General features: G+C 40.8%; 1 protein-coding gene across 7 annotated transcripts in view; it reads right to left on the bottom strand.

The window, feature by feature from the left end:
• Positions 1 to 25,342, bottom strand: part of TENM4 (teneurin transmembrane protein 4) — a 971,473-nt gene that overhangs the window by 235,041 nt on the left and 711,090 nt on the right. For all 7 annotated transcript variants that reach the window (XM_075061790.1, XM_075061784.1, XM_075061786.1 and 4 more), the window contains 3 exons: positions 24,193 to 24,445; positions 15,830 to 15,928; positions 13,666 to 13,901 (listed from right to left, as the gene is read on the bottom strand). In XM_075061790.1, coding sequence (XP_074917891.1) covers positions 13,666 to 13,901; positions 15,830 to 15,928; positions 24,193 to 24,445 — 588 coding nt within the window. The remainder of the gene's footprint in view (positions 1 to 13,665; positions 13,902 to 15,829; positions 15,929 to 24,192; positions 24,446 to 25,342) is intronic.

Here is a 25,342-nt window from a genome sequence, read left to right as displayed (position 1 = left end):
CAGGGGGTTGGGTGAGCTTGAGAGCCTTAGCTGCTGCCTGAACTGCCCTGTCCGCACTACTATTTTTAACACGCTAGCCACAGCCAAGCTACTGTGCGCCCGTCTACCCAGGCTTAGAGCCTCACTCCCAGGTATAGTGTAGACATACCGTTATAGATCTGATTCTCCACTGCCATGAACTTGATGTCATCATCTACACCTGTAATGGGTGGGTGTAAAATAGTAGCAAATCAGAATGGCTGCGTTTCACACAGGTGAATGACTATCCATACTTAGATAATTGTGTCTGAGGCCATTTGGGCTATCCTTTTGGTCCCATCTACTCCACAAAATAACTGTCAGAGGAACCAGTTACAATGGGGTTGTCCTGGGATGCGGTCCATGCCGGCCTTTTCCACCCTAGCCTCATTTCCCCAAAATGTCCTGTGGTTACTAATACTGGTTCAGCTCCCTGAGTGTTAGCAGTGGAACGAGCACTAGATAAACAAGGTGCCAATTCAATATTTTACCACTGGTAATCTAACACTGCTTAGGTGTTTTACTTTGCAGTAAAACGTCAGGAGCCACATAAAGCCTTTTCTACACTACCATGTTAGGTGTATTTCTCTAATATTTCCCACCTTTGCTAACAATGGTTCTGCTCCACCTTGTGGTAGAACCAATGTAAGCAATAGTGGGAAATTTTTGAGAAATAACATTAGTATAGGCAAGGGCATTATTCCTCCTGGTACTCTTTAAAAAGATAAAAATAAAGCATCCCTTTTCATTGGATAGTGAAACCATGCTACAACTGTATGAGGTGGACAATGCACCATGCTACAACTGTATGAGGTGGACAATGCACCATACTCCAGCTGTACTATGTACTACCATGTTTGAAACAGGTTTCCATGCACTGCTCCTACCAACTCTTTAAATTGGGTTGTAGTTAGCGTGTTTCTGATTGCAATGTGGATGGGCTTCAGTACAGGGCACGACAAAGTCTAGAAAAGAGGTATGTCAGAAAGGCAGGTAATTGGGGAATGGGCTGTTAATTTTTAACTTGAAGATCATGGGCCGTTCCCAAAATAAATCAGTTCTGCTCCCTAATCATTCAGGGTCAGATTCTGCCATCCTTATGTTGCCTCATGCCTTACTACATAAGTTTTTCAATAAAGTTTATCATGCTTTGTTACTTATTGCAGGTCACCCCACCCTGGGTCAATACATTAGTTCTGGTCAATTACACAGAATGTCACCTCTACTTTCTTCCTGGAGCTGGGGTTATGGTTCAAATGATCACTCTCAGAACAGGAATCCCCTATTCTACTCCTACTTCAAACTGTCACTTTGTCTCTCCTTAAGGCACAAAACACAGCCCTCCTCATGGAGCTGGTAACTCAGACCTCTATTCCTAGGCCAGGAGTCCCCACCTCTCCTCCTTGGAGGTAGGCTGTAATTTTACCAGCTGTAGAGCCTCAGCCTGCTTCTCTTTTAGGTGGCTCTTTTCCTGTAATTAGTGCTCATTTCAGTAGGCAGTCTTCTCCTGCTACCAAGGAGGAGGTAGCATATATGCTGGTTCTTTAAAGCTCATCTCAATTGGTTGGGTGAGATGAGAGCATTGCCCTGCCCCCCCTGCAAGGCTCATGGCCTCACACACTTGAAGGTCAGTGATGGGATCTCCTCCCCAAAACCACTTATTTGGGGGATCGCTTCCTCTCTACCAATATCTTCTAGGTCCTGGTATACACATCAGGCCTTCCAAAATTCTAAAGGGCCATGCTACTTGCTGGGGTGGGCTGACTTCTAGGCACCACACTACCCATAGAATCGTAGATTATTAGGGTTGGAAGGGACCTCAAGAGATCATCTAGTCCAACCCTCTGCTCAAAGCAGGACCAACCCCAAATAACCCCCTCAAGGATTGAATTCACAACCGTGGGGTTTAGGAGGCCAATGCTCAAACCACTGAGCTATCCCTCCCCCCATCACAAAGCCCAATAGAAACTTATACCAAACCTTGCACATAAGGTTTTGAAGATATTTTGTTATTTATAGTAGAAAAGGAAGGCGGTCGGGGGGGGGGGGGGGAAGAATCACTGAACTCTAATTCAGGAGTATTTTTCAGTGTTACTGACATCCTTATCTGAGCCTATTATTATGACTAGTTACCCCCGCACCAACATATCGAGTTTAAAAACAGTGAAAGAAAATCCATTATGGGAAATGTTTCTTTCTCTTCTTAACTGTAACTAAATTACGTTATTCCCCAGTAATTAGTATGAAATAAAAACACAGACTTGAAGAGAACTCCTTTCAGGAGATATTAAGACCTGTAAAACTGATTCCTCTTCAGCGTTCATGTGCAAAGGTCAGTCTGAGCTGTGAAATGAAGAGTCTGCCAGCACCTCTGTGTCACTGTTATTAAGGCTGTGCCAGCACTCACAGTGTCAAATGTGTATTTTTCAGGGGTGAGGGGAGGTAGTACAACTATAGAAACTCACTACACTTAAATGTTACTGACCAAATCTGAGAGTCCATTTCCTTTCTTTTAATACAAGAGGGGAAATTACATTCAGGTAACCTCTTTTATTAAACAATCCTAAACCCAAGGGTGGATTAAGCATCCAAGGGGCTGACTTTCATGTTGTGACACTGACATGTGGTTTCATAACTTTTAAGGCCTAAAAGGACCGTCATGATCATCTAGTATGATGGCCTGCACAGTGCAGGCCACAGAACCTCACCCCCCGGCTCCTGTAGTACAGTCATAACCTCTGGCTGAGTTTCACAATGTCACCGTGCAAACACCAAGCTCAGTGGAATCTTTATGGCTCTTGATTAGCCAGAGACTTGACTGTTTTGAGCTATTTCTAAACAGAAACCATTATCTCTACTATGTCTGTGCACGGAATTTTTTACTGCCTGTATAACAGGGGTAGGGGATGGAGGGAGAGACGGCATTTTCACATCCTCATGTTATGTATGTATATATTTTCTAATTTGATCATTAGCAATGAGTCTCTCTTTTATAGCTAAGAATTAGCAAGGGCCCATTGCATTCACAAAAATAATTGCTTGCACACACACATACTCATTAAGCAAAAACAAGTCATTTCACAAGGCTCTAGCTATTGCTGATATTGGGATAAACTGTGTTCTCTGTTATATTGGTGAAAACTGCACTATGCACTGTTTTTCACTCTCAAGTGTGATGAGAGCCTCATATTGATGTCATGTGTCATAATACTAAAAAGCTACAGAGGATAAGCATGGAAAAAACCTTTTGCCATTCTCCACTACCTGTTCTGGGCTAACTAAACCTTACTCCACTTCAAAATGCTCAGGCTGTCTGCAGACATAGGATCTGATTCTCCATTGCCTTGCACCTTGACTAGTCATTTAGGCCTGGTCTACACCGGGGGTGGGGTGGGGGTTGATCTAAGTTGCGCAACTTCAGCTACGTGAATAACGTAGCTGAAGTTGACATACTTAGATTTACTTACCGTGGTGTCTTTACTGCTGAGGCTCCCCCATTGACTCTGCCTGTGCCTCTCGCTCGGAGAGCGCTCGGTGATTGATTTAATGCGTCTTCACTAGACATGATAAATCAACCCCTGCTGGATCAATTGCTCCGGAGGTAAGTGCATGGAGTGAGTTTAAAATGCTACGAAATGAAAATCATCCTTGCATTTACGCTGTTGGCAGTATTTTGCATTCACTTTGCTCAAGTATAAATGACGACACAAAGGTCCATTGTTTTTTAACTGTATCATCTGAATTCTGAGCAGGTCCTGAAAAATCAGTGGCAGTAATAATATGGTACAGATAGCTTACAGTGGTTTAGCTGTTGCATTAATCTGGCTCCCATAAACTGGCCTTCTTACATTTGTTTTTAGAAGACTGGTCAAAAATATCACTCTGAACCGCCTCCTCCTAGCATCTGCAATCAACTATGCACTTTTTAAAAAGGTCACAGATCATGGGCTAGATTCTGACCTGATGTAAGTAGCTGCAAATCCATTATGTTGCAACCACTTTTATGGGGTCTGAATTTGGCCAGAAATATAGATGCTTCCTCGAAAGTGTGGAGGCAATAGCTTTAATGATATGACAAAATTGCTAAGTAGGACTTTTACAGATACTATGTTGATGAGGGCCATATAATAAATAAATAGATTGATCAGAAATTAGAAATAATAAAAATTGAAAAAGAGGGGGAAATAGTTACCAATCAACATAAATCAGAAGTTATGACAAGCAGAAAATTGATAAGAGAAGCTAAAGAGGGTGGAGGAAAAATCCATGGCTGGCTGGGCTAAGGACAGTAAGGAGCTTTTTAAGTATACTAGGAACAAAAGAAATACCAGTAATAGAATAGACTCACTATTAGATGGAGAAGTTAAAATTGTTAATAATTATTTAGAAAAGGCAGATGTATTCCCTAAATATTTCTTTTCTGTATTTGAAAACAAGGAGGATGATGCACTCATATCACATGAGGATGACAAAGTACTTTTCAGTCTATTAATAACTAAAGAGGATGTTACACAAGTTCTACTGGGAACAGACCTTTTTAAATCAGCAGGACCAAATATATTTGGTGGTGACTCGTTTACAGCATATACATACCTTAGTGAGGAGAAAACACTGGGTGCTGAAGAGCTCTTTAATCTAGCTGAGAAAGGCATACCAAGAACCAATGGCTGGAAGCTAAAGCCAGACAAATTTAAATTAGAAATTCAGTATACATTTTTAACGGTGAGGGTGATTAACCACTGGACCAAGCTACCGGGAAGTGATGGATTCTCCATCTCTTGATGTCTTTAAATCAAGGCTGGATGTCTTCCTGGGAGATATGCTTTAGTCAAACACAAGTTATTGGACTCAATACAGGGGTAACAGGGTGAAATTCTATGCTCTGTTATAGACAGGAGATCAGACTAATTTATGTAATGGTCCCTGTGGCCTTAAATTCTGTGAAAAGCCCATTGTAGATGGATCCATTGAAGAAGAAGGGAGTCTTTCCACTGATTTCAGTAAACACTGGATCAGGCTCAATGATGTGCTTAATCAGCATTCTTCCCAGTGTACTTCTGAAGGACTGTTGACTGTTTCTACAAGTAGGAATTCAATGACCTGGTTTCAGAACTTGCTGCCCTTGCATATTACACTTCCATTTTCATCATTTGTTTTATAAAAGGTATTGCTTTTTAGCATCTGCTAAGCAGTTCAATATGCTCGCATGAAGAGCCCCACAAAAATGTGACTACATGAGCACTGTCAGTTTCCAGTGCAATGATTTTGCAAAACCCAGCTGGGGACGTATGTGGCTTTCATGAACATGGAAAAAGCCAAGATTTTATCCTTGTAAAACTCTGGAATCTGAGCTATAAAATGAGCATGCATTATAATTATGAAAGTTCAAAGTACTTTTTACGTTTTATAGTTGGAACCATTTGGCTTCTTGGACAACACTTCCATTGTTAGATTAATTTTGAAAGATTTCTATATTTGTTGTTTTGAGCTGCTGCTAAAACAGAAGATAATTTATATTTGTTTTTAAGCCATATTTTCTGACAAAGAGAGATTTTTTTCATTCAACAGTTTACATACAACCATATAGTTCCTTGACCCAACACTGTTAATGTCAGATTACAGATATTGATTAGGGTTGAAATAAAGAGAACCATCTATACCAGTGTGACTATAGTTAGCTCTCCAACAACCATCTGAATGAACTGATCTCCAGCTCAAAGTCAGATCTTGTATCTTTAACACTTTTATTTTAAAGCTGCCATTAAAATATCTCAGCTTCCTGTTTCTTGCGCTATAAAGCTAACTGTGTCTGCAGTCCAAAGACAAAATGCTAAGCCAAAAAAGAGATGGTCACTGTCTTATAACACGAAAGACTCTTTCTGGATGTGGAAAGCAAGAAAAAATTTCAATTATAATTATTTCACAATGTGATTAAAGCAGCAGCAGAGGAAGAAAAAGCATAACGAGAAGGACTGACAATGACTTGCCCTGACAAATTTTTGTCCTTCACTTGTTTCATCTCCCTAATGATTGCTGCCTTGCTTACAGGTACAGTCCTAAAGTGCAGCCTCCTGTGCTCTCTCTGAGCTAGGGATGTACTACTCTGCACTTTACAGAGCCTTGTGTATTTTATATAACTTTAGGGGGAAGTTGGTAAAGTGACTTACATATTAAAGTGATTCACCCTAGAACTGCCCAGTGGAAACTTCCATTGCCAGATCCCTGCAGGCAGCTTGCTCTTGCTCAGTGCTGCTCAACATGTATCTTGTCCTCATTAGACACAGCAACTGCCCTAAGCATTGCTCCTTAATAAGAGCAGAGTATGAAGGAGGCTAGCCCACAGGAAGAAAGGGCTTCAAGTTTCCTCACCATCCTTACTGTAGGACAAAAAAACGTAAGGTGTTCCTCTGAAATGTCTCGATCAAGCATTTTTCAAGGGTCAGTCAATAGCTCCATTTTGATGGCATCTTTCCATTTAGTTAGCATTTTTTTCATGCCTCCGATTCCCAGAGGTAATTCACATGGGCAAAATGTGGGGCTCAGGGGTGAGATTATCACCAAGATCACTTAACACCAGACTGAAGCGTCAGCATCCAGTTGATGTATTATGCTTTCAGTTGGACCACTTTTCAGAATCACAACAGTTTTTGCTTGTAAACTTTCCTAGGGCCCAATTCAGATCCTGCTGCAATCTATAGGGGCTTTGCCATTGATTTTAATGGGACCAGACAGCATGGTTAGAATACTCTGGACTGATTTCAATCTCAGTTGCACCAATTTTAATGTAAATGAAGTTGGTCCTGTTTAATAATGGTATACGTCAGAGAAGAATCAGGCCATCATTCTCATACTGATAATACAGGAGGTTATGAATTACAATACTTTTAAAAATATCAATTGTAGTTTGTCTTTGGGAGGCACTCAGATGCTATGGTGATGGGCACTTGTATGAAAAACTGGAAAGACAGACAGGAACACATTTCATTTAGCCTGTAAGCTCTTTGATGCAGTGACTGTCATTTATTATATGTCTGTACAACGTTGCGCACAATGGGGCCCAACCTGATTGTGCTCTTTAGGCACTATAAGTAGGCTTGGCAGAATTCAGTGTTTTTTATAGCTTCAACAGATAATATTGTGTATTTATAAGCATTTGATTTAAAATTTCACAGTCATGCTAAACTATGGATGTTAAAAATAATGGTTAAAAATGCTTAACTATTTAAATGTCCACATTTGCAGGAAATTGAGGGGAGAGGTGGGAGAAGAGCCCAACAACTATTTAATGACAGGAGACGCTAAGATTCAAAAGTTAAAGCTTTCTAAACCATTAAAACAAAATAATCATCACCACATGTCAAAATACACACAGTAAGTATCCTTAAATCACATCTGTTTTTACTATTCATTTGCTAATCCATTTATAACAAGCCTAATTCCAAAGTTTAAATAATTGGATTCTGACTCTAAGTAGTTTTCAAGTAGCATTTTTCTCACTTGATTTATCTATAGATTTCTAATATTTTTTCAATGTGTGTGTGTACAGTAAAGTCAACACTTACTGCAATTTACCAATACAAATCTAATCTAGGTCTAAAATATAGGTGTCAAGTATATATACCTGCCCCTGGAAATTTCCACTACATGCATTCGACGAAGTGGGTATTCACCCACGAAAGCTCATGCTCCAATACGTCTGTTAGTCTATAAGGTGCCACAGGACTCTTTGCTGCTTAAATATAGGTGTTATATCATAACAACAGTTGTGAATGAAGAATACTACTACTTGCTCTTTTACTGCATCTTTCACCACTGGGTCTCAGTGTTTTGCACACAGTCATTAATTAAGTCTCACACTAACCATGAAATAATTGCAGGACACAAATGTTAATTGAATTGTAATGCCAAGTCCCCTGCTCTCAAAAACAGATCACAACGTAGAAAGGCTTTGCCAGAAAGGATCCTTTGGTGTGTTGTTTGTGTCTTTCTTAGCTGAGATTAGATGGAAATAAGGAACGGAAAGGGCCCTGTAAATTAAAAGGAGAAGAGAAACAAAACCCTTAATCCTGGATTAGAAAAGAAAAGTGAAAAAAAGAAAATTAAGGAAATTTATTGGTAGGGCAAAATATTGGGCTATATTTTAGGGTGAGTGAAAGAAAGCTTTAATATCTCAGTATAAACGCAGGCTAAATAAATACAGCACAAGTTGAAGAATGATGCATTAGTGGCTTTTCTATTGATCTCAGGTGGTGCCCAGACACCATGGTAATTGCTGTATCAGAAATGCATAGCTAGAAACTTCGGAAAGCTAAACTGAACTAGGGTTAGTATACAGCATCGAAGGGTCAAGGATAAACTGAGCTCAAGTTAGCTTTTGGAACAATCTTTAAACAACAAAAAGAAAGCTGCTTTATAAACACATCACAGTGCTGGAACCGCTTCACTGTTGAAGCCTTTTGCCGGTCATGAACAATGCAGCTCTCAGTGAAACAGTGGCTGTAAGGAGTTTAAATAAATGGAGAGCTGAAATAGCAGAGTGAGATCTGACTCCAATCAAATGAGTGGCTGTTCTGGTTCTGTAATACTTTTTCCATCAGTATCTTTAATTTGAATCAAATGCACATCTCTTTTGCTGTTTGTGAAATGCAACCGCAGCACATGCTTAAAATGCAGGAAAATAGCAAGTGCTTTACTACATCAAATTATACATCCATCTGGCCTGGCAACTGGATCAGGAAGATACTACTTCTGTTTCAGATTAAAGCAACTACTCTTCATCCCTAATTCACTTAGAAGCCAATACTGTTCCTAGTATTTAGCCAAACAGCTGGTGGACATGAAAGAGCTGGATAATCTAACAAGACTTTTCCATTTCTAATACCTATGATCTCTATGGGGACAGAATTCTTCCTCCCAAGATGTGGAGTGATAGCAGAGCTTCTCCACAGAGCTGTCCCAGCAGACTTTGTTCCTACCACATATTAGAGTTACTAACCCTCCCGGATTGGCCGGGGGCCTATTAGAATTGGCTTCAATCTCCCGGGGGCTAAAAGTCCAGTGGGTGGGGTGGCACAGCGCAGCAGGGCTAAGGCAGGCTCTCTACCTGCCCTGACTCCGCACAGCTCCCAGAAGCAGACGGCACGTCCGGCTCCTAGGTGTAGGGGCGGCCAGGAGGTCTCCACGCATTGCCCCCGCCTCGAGCGATGACTCCGTAGCACCCAATGGCCAGGAACCCCTCAGCCCCAGCCTGGAGCCCCTTCCTCCAACCCAATGCCCTCATCCCCAGCCCCACTCCAGAGCCTGCATCCCCAATTGGAGCCCTCATCCCCTTCCACACCCCAACTCTCTGCTCCAGCCCTGAGCTCCCTCCTGCACCGCAAATCACTCATCCCCAGAGCCCACATCTCCAGCTGAATCCCTCAGCCCCTCCCACACCCCAATCCCCTGCCTCAGCCCAAAATGCCCTTTCACACCCTGAACCCCACATTTCTAGCCCCACCCTGGAGCCCGCACTCCCAGCTGGAACCCTCACCCACTCCTGCACCCTAATCCCCTGCCCTAGCCTGCTGAAAGTGAGTGAGGGTGGGGAGCAAGCAATGGAGGGCGTGAGCAGGGGAAGGGCCTTGGAAGAGGGGCAGGCAGGGGCATGCGGGATCCCCAAATTCTATTCAGTTACTTCACAGTGGAACCAGGCTTGTTCTAGTGCAAGTAAAGCCTTCCACGTCTGAAGAAAAAGAGGCAGGATGTGGAGTTTGGCCACTTGTGCCTTTTTGTACATGAGAGAAAAAAATTCCTTCCTGACACCCCCCCACCAGCTACACAGTTTAATACTCTGGAGCACAGGATTTGTTCATCCTTGTTACTGCCGTACCTTGTATAATTGAAAATAGTACAAACAGTCCCCAAATGAACAATTTCTGTTAAAATTACAGCCACAACATGGGTTTCCATAACCTCCAGGAACAGCAAAGTTGCAGATTAGTTACAGGCTGTCTAAAGAAGTCTTTCCTTTCAGTGGCTCTGATTTCACTGCCCTTGCAGTTTTTATGTTGCAGCCTTGACCTAATTCAGTTTCTCTTTGGCATATGCCACTTACAAGATCAGCCTGCGAAATGTCTTCAGGATCTGGATATAAGGCTCTTCCTTTGCATTAGCTGTCAGTGCATGCAGTGCATTGCTATTGGTGTGCATTGTTGCAATTGACTTAGTGTAATCTCTATGAATATTTGAAAAGATAGTAGAAAGTGAATTTAAAGCTGGTTAATTCCAATGAAAAATAGCCTCTGATGCTTAATAGGCTTTTTTCTATTTTGTTTGCCATTATCTCTCAAGACCAGTGATTCAATCCTGCAAAAGCTTCAGCTACATCACAATGTTTACACATGCTGCGGGTCATTAAGTTTAGATGGACTCTTGCTTCTTTCCCAATTGCCTCTCACTCCCAGATCTTTCAAATGAAAGAACAGCAAGATAAATAAGCCACAGACTATTAAAGAGCATAAACTCTTTCGTAAAATGGAAATACACCTTTCAAAAAGATCCAAACGGCTCTTTGTTTTCATGCTGATCGATGTATCCGTCCATTCATCCCAGACCTAAGCAAGAGCTCTGTGTAAGGCTGGAAGCTTGTCTCTTTCACCAACAAAAGGTGGCCCAATTAAAGATATTATCTCATCCGCCTGGTCTCTCTAATATCTGTCTGTGTGTCTGTTTTGTATTGCTGCACATCACCATTGTATCTGAGCCCCCTTCACATAAAACATATTGGCAATAGCGAAGTCCCTGGTGGAGTTCATGAAGTCTCTGGCTCATTTCAGGTTAAGAAAACTCTGCTTGAGGTAGTTTTTTTGTTTTTGTTTTAATTTTAACGGAGGCATTCTGGTGCACTACCTTCCCCAGTGGACTGGAGCATTAGTATCAACTGCTCGGTGGATGGAAGAGAATTAAACTCCAAATCACTGCCACGGGCCCTGAACCAAACCTTACTCACTTTAATAGGAGTTTTTCCATTGACTTCAACTTCTTTGGGATTGGGCCAATGGTCATAAAAGAGAATTTCCATAATTATTTAACTAGCAAGAGCCAGTGGCAACGGGCCAAGTTATCAACATTCACTAGACATAATAAGGGCTATATTTTGTCACTCTTACTCATGTTCAACAATACCTTAACAATTCAAACAGTCTCAGGGAAATCAATAGGAGTGAGATACTACTCAACATGAGTAAGGACATCTGAATACTCTGACAAACAAATACAGAAGTACATAAATATCAATGATGTAACAATAAATAAGCACTTATTTTGTAAACAGACCAGAAAATAAAAAAAATATGCATTGTTATTAAAAATGTCATAATTTTGATCAGGATACAACCCATCTTGTCAGAAGTTGATCAAAGTAAATTTTTGGGGGGTAGGTGATACAATTCTTATCTGCAACTTGACAGGATGTAAAAAATAATTACAAATGAAAAGGTTATTCATAATTTTTAAATGAGTTAATTAGTAAACCCAGTCAGAGTCTCTCATTACAGTAATTAATAATTGATTATACTTGAAATTAATCACAATTTTTCATCAAAATCTAATTAAATAACTGCTTTTTTGCCTGCTGATTAAATCATTGGGCCTGGCAGTGATACTCTTTGTTAAATATGTTTATGCTGTACTGAACCGATGAATTTTATTTTTAATAATTGATAGTTCCTTTAGAAATTAGCAATAATGACCCATAATTACAACAGTTCAACCTGATCAGCATTCCTGGCACCTTGCCAGCCACACACAGTGCTTGGCAGATGCCACAAGAGTCATCCAAATGGGAAAAAAAGGACCTAAGCATAACCCATGGACATAATTTTTAACCATATTAACTATGAATTAAATCAGGATTTCAAAACTGCTGGAAAAGGTTTCTGAACAGGAGACCATTAAGGGGCAAGTCAGCCTTCCAGACTTGTCTGTAACACAGCAAAGTGTATATACATCCACAGTCATAATTAATGGACACCAAAGTTTTAAGTGAGCTATGAAGAGATACTCTGACACAGAGATAATGTCCAATGGAACCCTGTTCAGTGCATAAGAAGAATGCTAGATGAATGAGACAGACAGGCTCAAACATAAGTACCAAATGATGAAAACTGACTTTACATTCCATCAGACTGTTACTGATTTAATGCTGGTTAATTAATCATTTCTGCTTCTATTATAGCAAGCACAAAAGTGACCGAAGTATAATACGAGTCAGTAGTGGAAAAGATTCAGTCAAGTAAAGCAGCACACATAAAGGGAACACGGTGAAACTGATCATTGGTGGTAACTGTAGTAATAATTATATACATACGAAATGAAAGCGAAAAATCTTTCAATCCAGGTAACGATTTGCTAGTTCTAATCACAATATTTTACAGATCTTTAGCCTACAGAAAGTTACAGTGAAATCAAAGACAAGAGCTTGTTTGTGCCACACAGAAAAGGCTCTTTCACCTGTGGCTACACAACAGTTTGTATCATTGCCATTTTAAAAGAGGAGTCTAGCTGAGAACTTATATATACTAATACCAGGTTTATCAGTAAAGAAGGAAGAGAAATGAAAGGTAATGCCTAGACCTTAGAAGTTGAGGAATACTATTCTCACCTTAATAGTTCAGTTTCTCCTTGCAATAAGCACTTGAAACCTTAAAAATCCAGGAAACCAATTGCAGACAAAACTCAAACAAAAATGTCATTGCACAGCTGCAACAGGACAGCAAATTTTCCAGATCTTCTGTATTTCAAAGTTAATTTATTCCACTAATCCTCAAAATGTTGAGCGAAAGCCCTTGAACTACTTCCTCAGTCTACTAAAACTCCCAGACTGTTCTCCTCATTCATGCAATTAGTTCCATTAATTTCAATAAAATTACTTGTGTAAGACAAGCAACATTTAGCTCCGAGACAAGTGGAGAATTTCCCGGAGTAAGAACAGAGCCAACATTTCAGGATTCGGAGTCTGACTCGGCTCCCACTGGCTTTGATGGGAGCACAGTCAGGACCCCAGTCTTGTTACTATGCTTTACTGTAGGAGGGCTTGTCTCATTCTAGCTGATTCCAACACTTTCTTGAGCAGAAAAGGAACAATTCAAACTCTTTACATACAGCATATGGAACAGGTTCTATTAAACCTTGACGGTACTATTTAATGAAATGAGCCCCGCATTGCAACACCCACCAAAGTCAATGGGCTTACATGGGTTTCAGGGCTTGTCAAAGAGTTAGTGCACAGCAAGCTGGTGGGTAAATTCACAGTGCATCAGCCTGCTGCGCACTAATGATCCATGTGGACCCAGCAACTGCACATTAAAAGTTCCCTAGTGCACACTGACTTGCTGCTATTTGAGACTGGAATGTGTCAAAGCACACTAGAGAACTTTTAGTGCGCAGTTGCATGGTCCATGCAGCCAGTTAGCGCACAGCAGACTAGCGTGTTGTAGATTTACATCTCAGCTTGCCACACACTAACTCTCCATCTAGACAAGCCCCAAGAGGCCTTACTTGTTAGTTACTATGGGTGTAACCAACTTGGTCTTGCAGTTCCCAAATGTTAGCAACACTGGCACTGAGGGTAGAGGATAAAAAGGCTGAAAAGTGGAATATGCTTACCAATAAAATAAGCAAGCAGGATCACTAGCGTGACTGAGATGATAATGGCACTCAGAGCAGCACATTTCCAGTTACAGTACTTATAGGGTTTCTTCAGACTAAAGGCAGGCCTAGAGAAGGTACTTCTGGGAAGGGGTCTTGGGGGAGGTGAGTACACAGTGCTGGACGTCAGGGGATATCCCGGCGATGTTGTACAAAAGAGGGGAGAGCTGCCTCCAGGTTTAAACAGGAAGTGCCTGAGGGAAGAAAGACAAAGAGTAGGTGACTCTTCATGAAAATAAAAGCAGAGGCAGAATTCAAAGCTTAAGGACGGTGGCTGCTTCCGGAGTGAAGAAAGCAGCTTCACACAATGTTTTGTAAATACTTGGATGCCATGAACAGAAGAGAAGAATAAAAAACAGACAAGTCACACAGAGTAAAGGAAAAAAGTCACAGTGCCAACAATACTGCAGAGAACACTTTGACAGAAAGAGATGTCTTCACAGGAAAGCTCACATTACAGTGAAATGAGAGATCCCAAGCATAGCTAGGACAGATCAGTTCACTCAAGCAGGACTGAGGGCCTGATCCCGCTCCCAGTGAAACTTTCAACTGAATTTTAATGGGAGCAAGTTGAAGGTGGGGGAGAGCATGAAAATTTATTCAAACATACTGATCGCTGCAAGAGAGCTTTGTTTTGTTTGTTTGTTTTTTGCTGTGTGGAGATGGGGACAAGGGAGTCCTTTCACGGTGCCAAAATTGCCACAGTGTCCCCAGTTTTCCATCCCAACAGTTTTGACGGCAGCCATATTTTAGCCTAGTTGTTTTATGGGAGACAGTAATGTAAGGACATTGAGCATGTTTCACTAAAGTCAGAGGAAAGAATCCCATTGACTTCTATGGGAGTTGGGTCAAACTGTAAATGAAAATTCCAATTTTCAGGAAAAGCTCTTGAGAGCTTTAAGGCACCGGAATCCCTCTATTCCTGGATTTTCTTCAGGAGTGAAGGGACAGGAGGGAGAAACAGTAGTAGCTTGGGTGGTAAGCCTGATTCTCCTATTTCTAGGCCAGGGTAAATCAGGAGTAATTCCACCACTGTGGGATCAGAATCAGGCCCAATGCAGCTAGTATTTTTAGTCATGATTTTATGAGCTAGATCCTGAGCAGTGATAAATCAGTGTTATGCTGGTTTAAGCGAGTCAAGCATGTGGCCCGAGGTTTCCATCTCAAAGACACACGTAATAATAGGGACCAACTCTCACATGCAGAAACATTGCTGCGAAGAAAAGTCATGGCACAATTTGTGCAGTATAAAGGGATGTGGATTTTCTTTCAGAACAATGTTTATACTACTTCTGGCAAACCCGTTAATTAACTGTACAAAATAATGGTTGCTAGAACATAACTCATTATTTCCACTATTCGTCTATGTTAAAACTTTAATTCTGCAGCAGCGTCTCCACTATTAATTCATTTCTTTGCTTTATTTAGCTACCGATTTATTTGGTCCTCACTGAAGAGGCATCTGCAGTGTACAAATATAACAAGCAGTATTGCAGCTGATGATGATTATTTAATTAGGAAACCACTAACACACAGCATGTCATACAGGTTCGGTGCAATGTGTAATCTTCTTAGAAGCAGTTTATAACTTAAAAAGGTATATAATCAAAAGTTAAATTAAAAAAGTGATGGTTATCATCAAAATGGGATGTTAAATCAACACCAAAGGCCTGGGTTTAAAGAAATGCCCTATCATCACTGCTATCAGTGTCAAAAAGATACTTCTGTACCTTTGTAAGGCAATGAACCTGGAAAATATCATTTTAACATTTGCAGTACTGTTCAGCCAGCCTCATAATAGTTTAAAGTTTTCACTGAAATGCAAGTAACATTAGTTCAAAAAGGACTGTAAATTGCTACAGATACATCTTATTAGTGAAATGATTTTCAAAATAGCAAAGAAAGCCAATGAGATGCTATGGATCATCAGCATATTAATGGGGGTGCCATTAATATGTACAGAATGCTGTGCTCCAAGCTCAGGAATCTCATTTTTTAAAGCTATCTTAGAAGAGGTAAAAAATGGCATTGCCCTTAAAACATCATTGAAATGACAAACGCTTTCATGCAAAGATCATAATGACTGTACAGTAAACAGAAAGACCACGTAAGTGTCACATACCCATCATTGTAAGCACCATCATGTCGGGAGGAGGTGAGAATGTCCATCTCAATGAGGTTGTCCTGCAATGTCTCTAGGAATGTCTGCTTTGCTATGTTTCTACATACATATGGAAACATGAATGAAGCCAGTGAGTCATGCATCTATGAAGTGTGATCGTATAAACCACAATGGTTATAGTGCAGTTGTGCATGGAATTAGAATGATGGACCATATATTTATATGTATAAGACATTACACATATACATATACAGCATTGAAGAATGTTCACTTCTAAATATGCATATACACACACATATATGAATGCATACACATCCCTGTGTGCATATATATACATATATATATATAAAGTCAAGGGTTTTATGTCTATGTCCATTCTTTATTATTTTGCTGACAATGCAGAAAAATATGTATGAAACGTTTTGATCTGCTGGAATCAAAAGACTAAATCTTAATTTAACAAAGCTGTACTCCAATAATGAGTGTGCATGAGTGTCAGTTTCTGTGCAAAGAATGAATGCACTACCCAAATACCATCAATACCATGGTTCCATCTTGTATCATCACTAAGGTTAAGATTTTGTCATGGTTATTTTTAGTAAAAGTCATGGACAGGTCACGGGCAATAAACAAAAATACATGGAAGCCGTGACCTGTCTGTGACTTCTGCTGCTGTGGTTCCATGGTTTCCCTCATCACCGTGGTGACAGAGAGCTGTGGGGTTGCCCCTCCGCCAGTGGTGGTTTGGAACTGCTGGGTGACCATATTTCCCAAAAAGAAAATGGGACACCCCCAGCCGCTCGCCCGAGGCATTCACCTCCCCCGTGAGAGAGTGTCGCCCGTCGCTGGAACCCTGAGAAGGGCCCCCACAGGACTCTGTCGCCTGTCGCCTGTCTCTGGAACCCTGCCAGGGCCCCACTGGCTACCAGCTCCAGAGTCCTACAGGCCCAGGGGCTGAAGCAGAGACTGTCAGGGAAGTCTCTGGAAATCCTTAGTCATCACATATCTCCAGCCAAGCATCTAACCAGATGGATTCTCTGTTTTGTTTAAATCCTTACTTTGCACTTTGAATTGGGTAATTAACAACTGAATTACTCTAACCTTCTTACTTATTTTAGTGAGGCAATGTTAGTCTGATATATAGAAGTTGAGATATCTGGGTTTTGTTCCACATGCACATTTTAAATAAACATTCTCTCAATTACTGAGCGGCAAAAACTGGACTAAATTATCTGTAATTCTCATAATGGGGTGGTGGATAGCTTAAACAAATGGCACCTCAGTCTGAAATAACCTGGTTTGGGTTTTGAAAAAAGTCTTGCTCCTTCCCAATTTTGTTTGTACATATACGGAGATTAACCAAATCCAGAGTCACATATCCTAAACTCCTTAATACTTTTGGTTGGGGGGGGGATTGGGAGTGACCCAGAGCCAACCACTCAACTTCAAATGCTTTATAATTACATTTGGAACGTCTGTAGCACCATCAAGGATCTCAAAGCTCTTTACAAAGCCTTAAGTCTCAGTTTACAGAAAGTGAGGCACAGACAGGGGAATGTGCCCAAGGTTCCACAGTCGGTCAGAGACCTCCTGGCCTGCAGCCCTGTGCCACAAGACCAGACACAAGAACATCCTTCTCATCTTTTGCAAAATCAAATCCATCCCTGATTTTGCCATTCTCTATTTTCAAACATCAAAAGTAAATCTGAGCCTGCATCTTGAAACTTCAGTAAATTCCCAAGCCAAGACTAAAGAAGAGAGACACATCAGCACAGTGACACTTTATCACTTATGCAGGATTAAGGGCTTACAGGATATGAGAGGCATGTGGTGAACTCTGTCACAAAAGATGTATTCAGGTAGCAGGCTATACCAAGGGAAACTTCAGTACTGCCGCATTATGCAAACCTCCCTCTATGAAGTGTCCTTAACCTTAGTTTTCATCTCTCCTTCTCGCTAATGCCAATACTTGTTTAGTTCAAGCCCCTGCCTTTGTTGGCTATGGGCTGCACTGACAGCACAGATCTGCAGTTGATCCCAGTGACAGAAATGTGATTCATATTCATAGCTTTCTAGTACAGTGGATCAACATGCTTGAGCTGAGACATAGCACTGGAAATATCAACCCATCTCAAAGTATTTACTGCTTCCACTCGTTCCCCAAGAATGCAGGAAAAGTTGGATGTTTCATTCAATGTAATAAAGAAGCTATGCCAGGGGTCAGCAACCTTTCAGAAGCGGTGTGTCGAGTCTTCATTTATTGACTCTAATTTAAGGTTTTGCGTGCCAGTAATACATATTAACGGTTTTAGAAGGGCTTTTTCTATAAGTCTCTAATATAGAACTAAATAACTGTTGTATGTAAAGTAAATAAGGTTTTTAAAATGTTTCAGAAGCTTCATTTAAAATTAAATTAAATGCAGAGCCCCCCAGAGCGGTGGCCAGGACCCGGGCAGTGTGAGTGCCACTGAAAATCAGCCTGCGTGCCACGCCATAGGTTGCCTATCCCTGAGCTACACACTCGCACACAGAGCCTTTAATGGATAAAAGGCAAGGCATCTAACAACACAGTAATCAGTAAAGGTTCATGAATAGTTAAAATTTGTGTAAAACTGGTGATTCCATGTATTTCAGTTGTGAATTGTCAATGAAATGGGAGAGAACACTGGGTTATGTGAGATTCTGATGCATATCAGGAACAGAGCAGCCACACACTGAGCTACATTGGCCATTATTATACAACTGCACTCTTCATTTACCGTGGGCCAGATTCTAGCCCCTTACTTAATCTGCGTAGGGGTTTACTCTGGGTAGATTTGCTCATTCTGGAGTAAAATCCTGACTCAACATGAGTCAAGGAGCTATAATCTGGTCCTCGGTGCTTACAGCCTGAAATTCTCTGGACTACTATTGTCCTGAAGCTACAGCTGTGCCAAACAAATGGCCATCTCAGCTAGCATTTATTTGCTCACTGCAAGGTCACATTTGCCAGAACAGAAAGGAGAGGTCAGAGAAAAAAGGGAGCAATAAAGAACAGAGAAAGCATGGGGAGAAATTACTCACCTGCAAAGATCTCACTGCTGAGCAAAGATGTTTTTATACAATAAATTGCTTTTAAAGCAACAAAGGAAGGGGAAGTGGAGAAAAGAGAAGTAGAGGAAAAGGAGAGAGGAGTGAGGAAAAAGAAATGAAGAAAAAGAGGGAAGAAGGCGGTGTGAGGAGGGACTCCTCTTCCAGCAACATAAGAAATTCTCATGGACATAGTATTTGTAAGATTTAAGCACCTATACTTTGCATTTATGTTAATTTTTGCATTAAACTGAACCTGTCCCCACCCAACCCTCCACTCTGAACATCCCTAGATAAGGTCATTCAAAAGCTGAACCCAGATCTGAATTCTGCTAATAGTCTCAATGTTATTAAAAATCAAAACCAGACACCTTCAAATTTGGGATGGGAGAGGTTTGCAATCCAGTGTTGTATACACATTTTCCAGCTTGCGCTGGTCTCTGTTTAAAAGATATAGCTTTCTCTTTATGTTTTCTCTCTGTGCTGGCGAATGCGGAATTACAAAAATAGATATTCAACAGAAATACAGTTCCATTTTTGACATGAGATTATCACAATACCATATTTCTATACAAAGGTCTTAATTCTTGGATTAATTTATCTGAACTTGAACCTCTTGCGGTTGAACTTTTTGTGGTTTACTTATTTATTATTCCACTAGTTGCTGATCTTTTTTATCCCTAAGTAGCTAGATTCTCGCAGTGGGAAGAATCTACACAGTTACTGTACATAGCAGGAAGAATTCTGCTTTCAAGTCTGAAGGACAAACCTGAACAACGGTGTCTGGTCTCTCAGAACTCTCTCAGAAGTAAAGCGAAGATCTGTGGATGTCAGAGATGAGCCACATGGAGATGAGCCACACGTTACTAATCCTCCATGCAGTGCAGTCTCTCTTTCTTATGTTGCCACTATCTCTACAACATATCTTATTATCCAAATAGTTTGTTTAGTGGGGGAACAATAGTATCTTGATGCTGTCCAACTGAATTACTAGTCAGCACAGAATCTTTTACCTGTTCTTTATTTGGAAAACTCTCAAGTGACACTGGTCATAACCAAACATAAAGGCAATATAATGTTCTTCCAGCTGATGTATCAGAAGCTACATAACTGCACACTAAATAATCTGTTTTCTATACAATGTCAATGTATAGTGTGATGACATCCATGATCAAGTAACAATGACAGCAGTTTGTGAAGCAAGTGAAAGCCTTAACCTACATACAAAGACTTCTTCTTGTGAGTAAATTCTAGATGACTAGTCTGGTTAAGAGCAATAATATGAATTCCCCGATATGGCTATGACAGTTAAGTAATATGCAAATAAAACATGCTGCTTCAGGCTTGGAGAGACATTCACCAGACCTATTATGATGGAGCAGTAGTGATGCTATAATTAAGGATGTGTCAGAGTTTTCAGTTTAACAGGGGGCATAGTCTTGGTTCTAGATACCTGACAGACCACCTCTCTTTCTCTCCATCCATCACTGTAATTGTTAAGATTTCTGATGCTCGCTCGCTCGCTCTCCCTCATGGTCCATGGATTTGGACATCTGAAGCGTGATGTTTTCAGGGGAGGGCCTTTATCTCTGAGGTTACACCACTGATCCCACAAAGCCAGGTTATTATTTATTTTGGGTATGGCAGCAGGTACCCTGCGACCCCAAGTAGATTTGGTGACCCCATTGTGCTAGGGCACTGTACGTCCACAAAAGAAGACAAGACCTCTCCTCCAAAGGCCTTACAATCTAAATTAATACAAGATGCAACAAGGAAGTGTAACAAATAGCAAGGGGGAAGGGAAAGAGTAAAGCCATTGTAACAACATGGTTATATAGGCTAACAATGTGCATAATTTGACTGTGGTGAATCAACTGAAAGGTATTTTCCCCACTTTTTTCTTTTTTTAAAATGAGTACAGTCTGCTAGACCTGACTACCATTCAAGGTAGCTATCATTTTTGGCTCAGTTTATTCTAGGAGTTATGGACTTAGTTGATATTAACTATTTTCATACTGTTTATTACAGGGGTCGGCAACCTTTCAGACGTGGTGTGGCGAGTCCTCATTTATTCAACCTAATTTAAGGTTTCACGTGCCAGTAATACATTTAAAAATTTTTAGAAGGTCTCTTTCTATAAATCTATAATATATAACTAAACTATTGTTGTATGTAAAGTAAATAAGGTTTTAAATAAGGTTTTTAAAATGTTTAAGAAGCTTTATTTAAAATTAAATTAAAATGCAGAGCCCTCCAGACTGGTGGCCAGGACCTGGGCAGCGTGAGTGCCACTGAAAATCAGCTCACGTGCCGCCTTTGGCACGCGTGCCATCAGTTGCCTACCCCTGGTTTATTATATATTATGTACTCAAACCCCGAGACAATATGGAAGGAGCATATTTAAAAATAGGTTAGGCCCCCTACATAGCCGTGATAGCTAAGGGCCTGATCCTGGAGTAACCTCACTGAAATCAAATGGACTACTCATAGAAGGATTGCAGAATTGGGCCTAGAATAAGCTATGATGTATATTTCCTTAATAGAAAAACAAGTTGTAAAGTTCACTGCCTGAGTATATATGCATCAGAGTTTGTACCCTAATAAAATTACTGCAGCTGTGGCCAAGTCACATTTATAGTACTAACATGTAGTTCTGTCCTAATCTTTTGGGGACAGCTTCTTTGTTGGGTCTTAATCAGTCTGTCCCTTAGAAATCAATTACCCTGAAATGCCATAAAAATGTTGAATTGGGACATAATTTGGAGGTTCAGAGGCACCTGCAAACATGGCTCTTACCAAGATATATCAAAACATACACCTGCTTTAAAAACAATGTTCTCGGTAGTGCAGCTTTGGTGACTCAACCGAGCAGATTCTGCCCTAGAGTGGATGCACAGCGCTCCCACTGATCTCAGTGAGAGTCCATACATGCAATGGTCTGACAAATTTGGCCCTTAGCTTGGCGTTGAGACCTAATAAATGTTCTTTTCTGTCTGGAATCTATCCTGATGGGTTACTCATCCCAACTGAAGCAGTTAAGTGAATTTATATGCCTGAGGGAGGGGGAGAATCAGATATAAAGGTTGAGACCAAAGTGGGGCTTCAGTGGCTCTCTCCTTGGGCAAAGGGAATGGTAGAGCGTGATCTCTGGAGAATGACGAGGCAATTCTGCAGGCTTAACAGGAGAGGCATCTGCCATCAGGGGAAGTCTTGAGTCAAAACTGCTGAGGAGGCCCAGTTGTGAGGAAGTGGGGTTGAGGAACTATAATGATTCCCAGCTTAGAAGCCAACAGATTTGGTGGGGAAGGCAGAGAATTAGTGAATTGGAAAAATTGTGTGCATGTTTGTTTGTAATAGACAGTGTATGTTAGGGCATGTCTACACGGTGAGATAGTGTGCAGCAATAGGTGTAAACTCAGCACAGTAAATGGCCAAGTGGACCTGGCTATTGCACAGTAAAAGTTCCCTACAGCACTTTGATCTACTCTGCTTAGATCAAAGCACACTATGGAACTTTCATTGTGTGGTATCAGGGCCCACACAACCAATTAGTGCGCAGCAGCCTAGCATGCTGTGGATTTATACTCCAGCTTGCCACGCACTACCTCACTGTCTAGACGAACCCTTAGCGTGAGCGCATGCACATATTCAGGATTCACTGTATGTGGGTGTGTCTCTGCAAGAGAGATTGGGTGTGTCCAGGTGTGTGTGTTTTCACTTTTTCTTCACCGGAACACAAGCAGTGGGAAAGGGGCAAGAGAGTTGGCTGCCTCATCTCTTATTCAGAAGCTGCAGCCGCAAAATATCATGAGCGGGTGAGAGGAAGGGCCAATCAGGCTAGTATTAAATAATGCCAGGGAGCATCCTTTTCATTAGCCAAGTAGTTAAGGGTATGTAGCATATCCTGCAGGGGAATATGGCAGGGAGCATGCACAACCATCAGGGGATACTATTATTAATTCAGTAATATCCAGAATGTCAGCAAAATCCCAGAGAGTCAAAGGGTATGGATCAACTTATGACTATGTGAGGTCCAATGGTAAATCTCTATATGCATTATAGATAGATCTGACCCTCATTTTAGCCTTCTTGTTACTCTGTTCTTAAACTGAATTCATAAAAGTTTATGTTTGTTGGTTCTTCAAGCAAACAGTGGTAATTTTACACATTATCCATTGTGTGTGTGTACTGTGTTAGGACAAGTTAGGAGCACATCTGTTACCAGGTACCACACAGATCTACAGACCATTTCTAATTTACAGAAAGTTTACTTCTTCATAAATATAAAACTTTAATACTGTCTACATGTAAATCCAAATAAGACCACCCGCCGTCACTTCCATGAAACTGGGTAGTTTCATTCTTGGACCTTTGATAGATTTGCTGAAACCTTAGTCAATGTTATGAGGAAAACGCATTTTAAACAGAGCAAGTTCCTCAGGATAAACAAGGACAATACTGAGACATACAATTATCCAGGACCAGAAAGGTAGGAGACGTGGAAAAGAACATGAGAAGCTAATGGAAGCAATATTAATTGACTCATGTGCCACTATTCAGTGTTCTACACTTCTTGAAGCAATACCGTAGGATAGTAAAATGCAGAAATATATTCCCCCCTTTCCCATTAGGTCTAACTAGATCAACTTTTCCTACATTATATATTACAATTATATCTGCTGGATACGGCACAGCTAGAAGGCTCTTTTCAATATATTGACTGAGTTCAGTTTTACAAATAGGGTATTGATTTATCCCACCACATAGGAAGAAAATACATTAAGAAAAAACATTTTAAATCTATGATTGTGGTTTCAACTTTAAATGGGGGGGGGGAAATTATAAGCGATTGTTAATAATAATGGTATTTTCAGTCGATGGAAGCAGAGCAATTTCCTGTTCTCTTAGTCCAAATAAAAGACACAAGGAATAACATATACAACTTGGAATGCATAAATTAAGCAACAGTTCACAAGCTGAACCACTCACTAAATAGACATATTTTTCCACATATACTGTGTTGTTGTAGCCATATTGGTCCCACGATATTAGAGACACAAACTGGGTGAAGTAATCTCTTTTATTAGACCTACTTCTGTTGGTGAGACACACAAGCTTTTGCACTTACACAGACCTGAAGAAGAGTTCTGTGTAAGCATGAAAGTTTGTCTCTGTCACCAACAGAAGTTGGTCCAATAAAAGATATTACCTCACCCACCTGGTCTCTCTACTATTTTTCTATGGAATACACTAAACTGAATATAGAATACTGTAAACAACTAAAAACAACCTACCTGGTCTCCAGTGGGATGTTACTGTTGAGTAACCAGTTGTCCTGAGCATGGGCTGGCTCTTGGGTGCTGGCAGGGTGCTCTCCAGAAAGAGAGTGGTCAGTAGGAGCAGGGCTGGGGTTGCTACGTGGTGTGAAGTTCCCTCTGTTTAGGGAGTTGATGGAGGCTGCATGATGTTGATTTGGCGTGTGAGCATGTGGTAGTGGAGGTGGAGGAGTTCGAAGTCTTGAATGGTTCTGAAGACCTGGAGGATGATCTAAAACATAAGGAAATATTTGTAAGGTTCAGGACTCCAGCCAATGTTCATTTCGCACAAGCAGTTCAAAGTAGTATGAAAAGTATGGGCATATCTACCCAGCAATTAAACACCTGTGGCTGGCCTGGGTCAGCTGACTCGGGCTCACGGGGCCTTGGCGGTGGGGATGTCTGTGTAGATGTCTGACCTCAGCTGGAGCCCAAGCTCTACCCCCTCCCCCCGGCCGCAGCATCTCAGAGCTTGGGCTTCTGCCAAGCCTGAACATCTAACAGCAATTTTCAGTCCCGCAGCCTGAGCTCGGTGAGCCCAAGTTAGCTGACCCAGGCCAGCCGCAGTCATGCCGTGGGTCTTTTATTCCACTGCAAACATACCGTAAAAGACCACAGACATGAAATCAAACTCAAAAGACAAACATAGTCATGTTCTATAAGTTTTAATGAAACATACAAAACCTATATAAAGTGAACAGCAAAACATACAAGAATGTTATAAAGGCTTAGAACACTGCAAGAGGTCTGTTCCTATCATCAAATTATTTCTAATCCATAACTGTAAGTGTAATTGCCATCTTTGTAGTGATCCTGATTTATGATAGACCATGCAAAATATAACCAGCCTAGGTAAATAAAGCTAGACAAATACACTTTCTATTGAAGTTTGTTCTCACTACTTTGCCTGAATTCTCCAAACATCTAACCGGACCAGAAGATAGGGGTAAAAGATAGGATAGTTTGTTCTGGATATCAAGACAGACATCAGACTGTATCAATACACAATTTACAAATGTAGCCAGCATGAAATGAGGGAGAACTGCTGAAACTGAGCACAAAAAGGCTTGGAACAATATAGAAGGTTTCAGTGAAATGAAACAGTTAGGATGAGGAAAGGAAAGAAGTG

This window comes from Chelonoidis abingdonii, chromosome 1 (assembly GCF_003597395.2).
Source record: "Chelonoidis abingdonii isolate Lonesome George chromosome 1, CheloAbing_2.0, whole genome shotgun sequence".
NCBI classification, from domain to species: Eukaryota; Metazoa; Chordata; order Testudines; family Testudinidae; genus Chelonoidis; species Chelonoidis abingdonii.
Note: the sequence above shows the minus strand (reverse complement) of the source record. Positions and strands in the feature narration are given on the sequence as shown.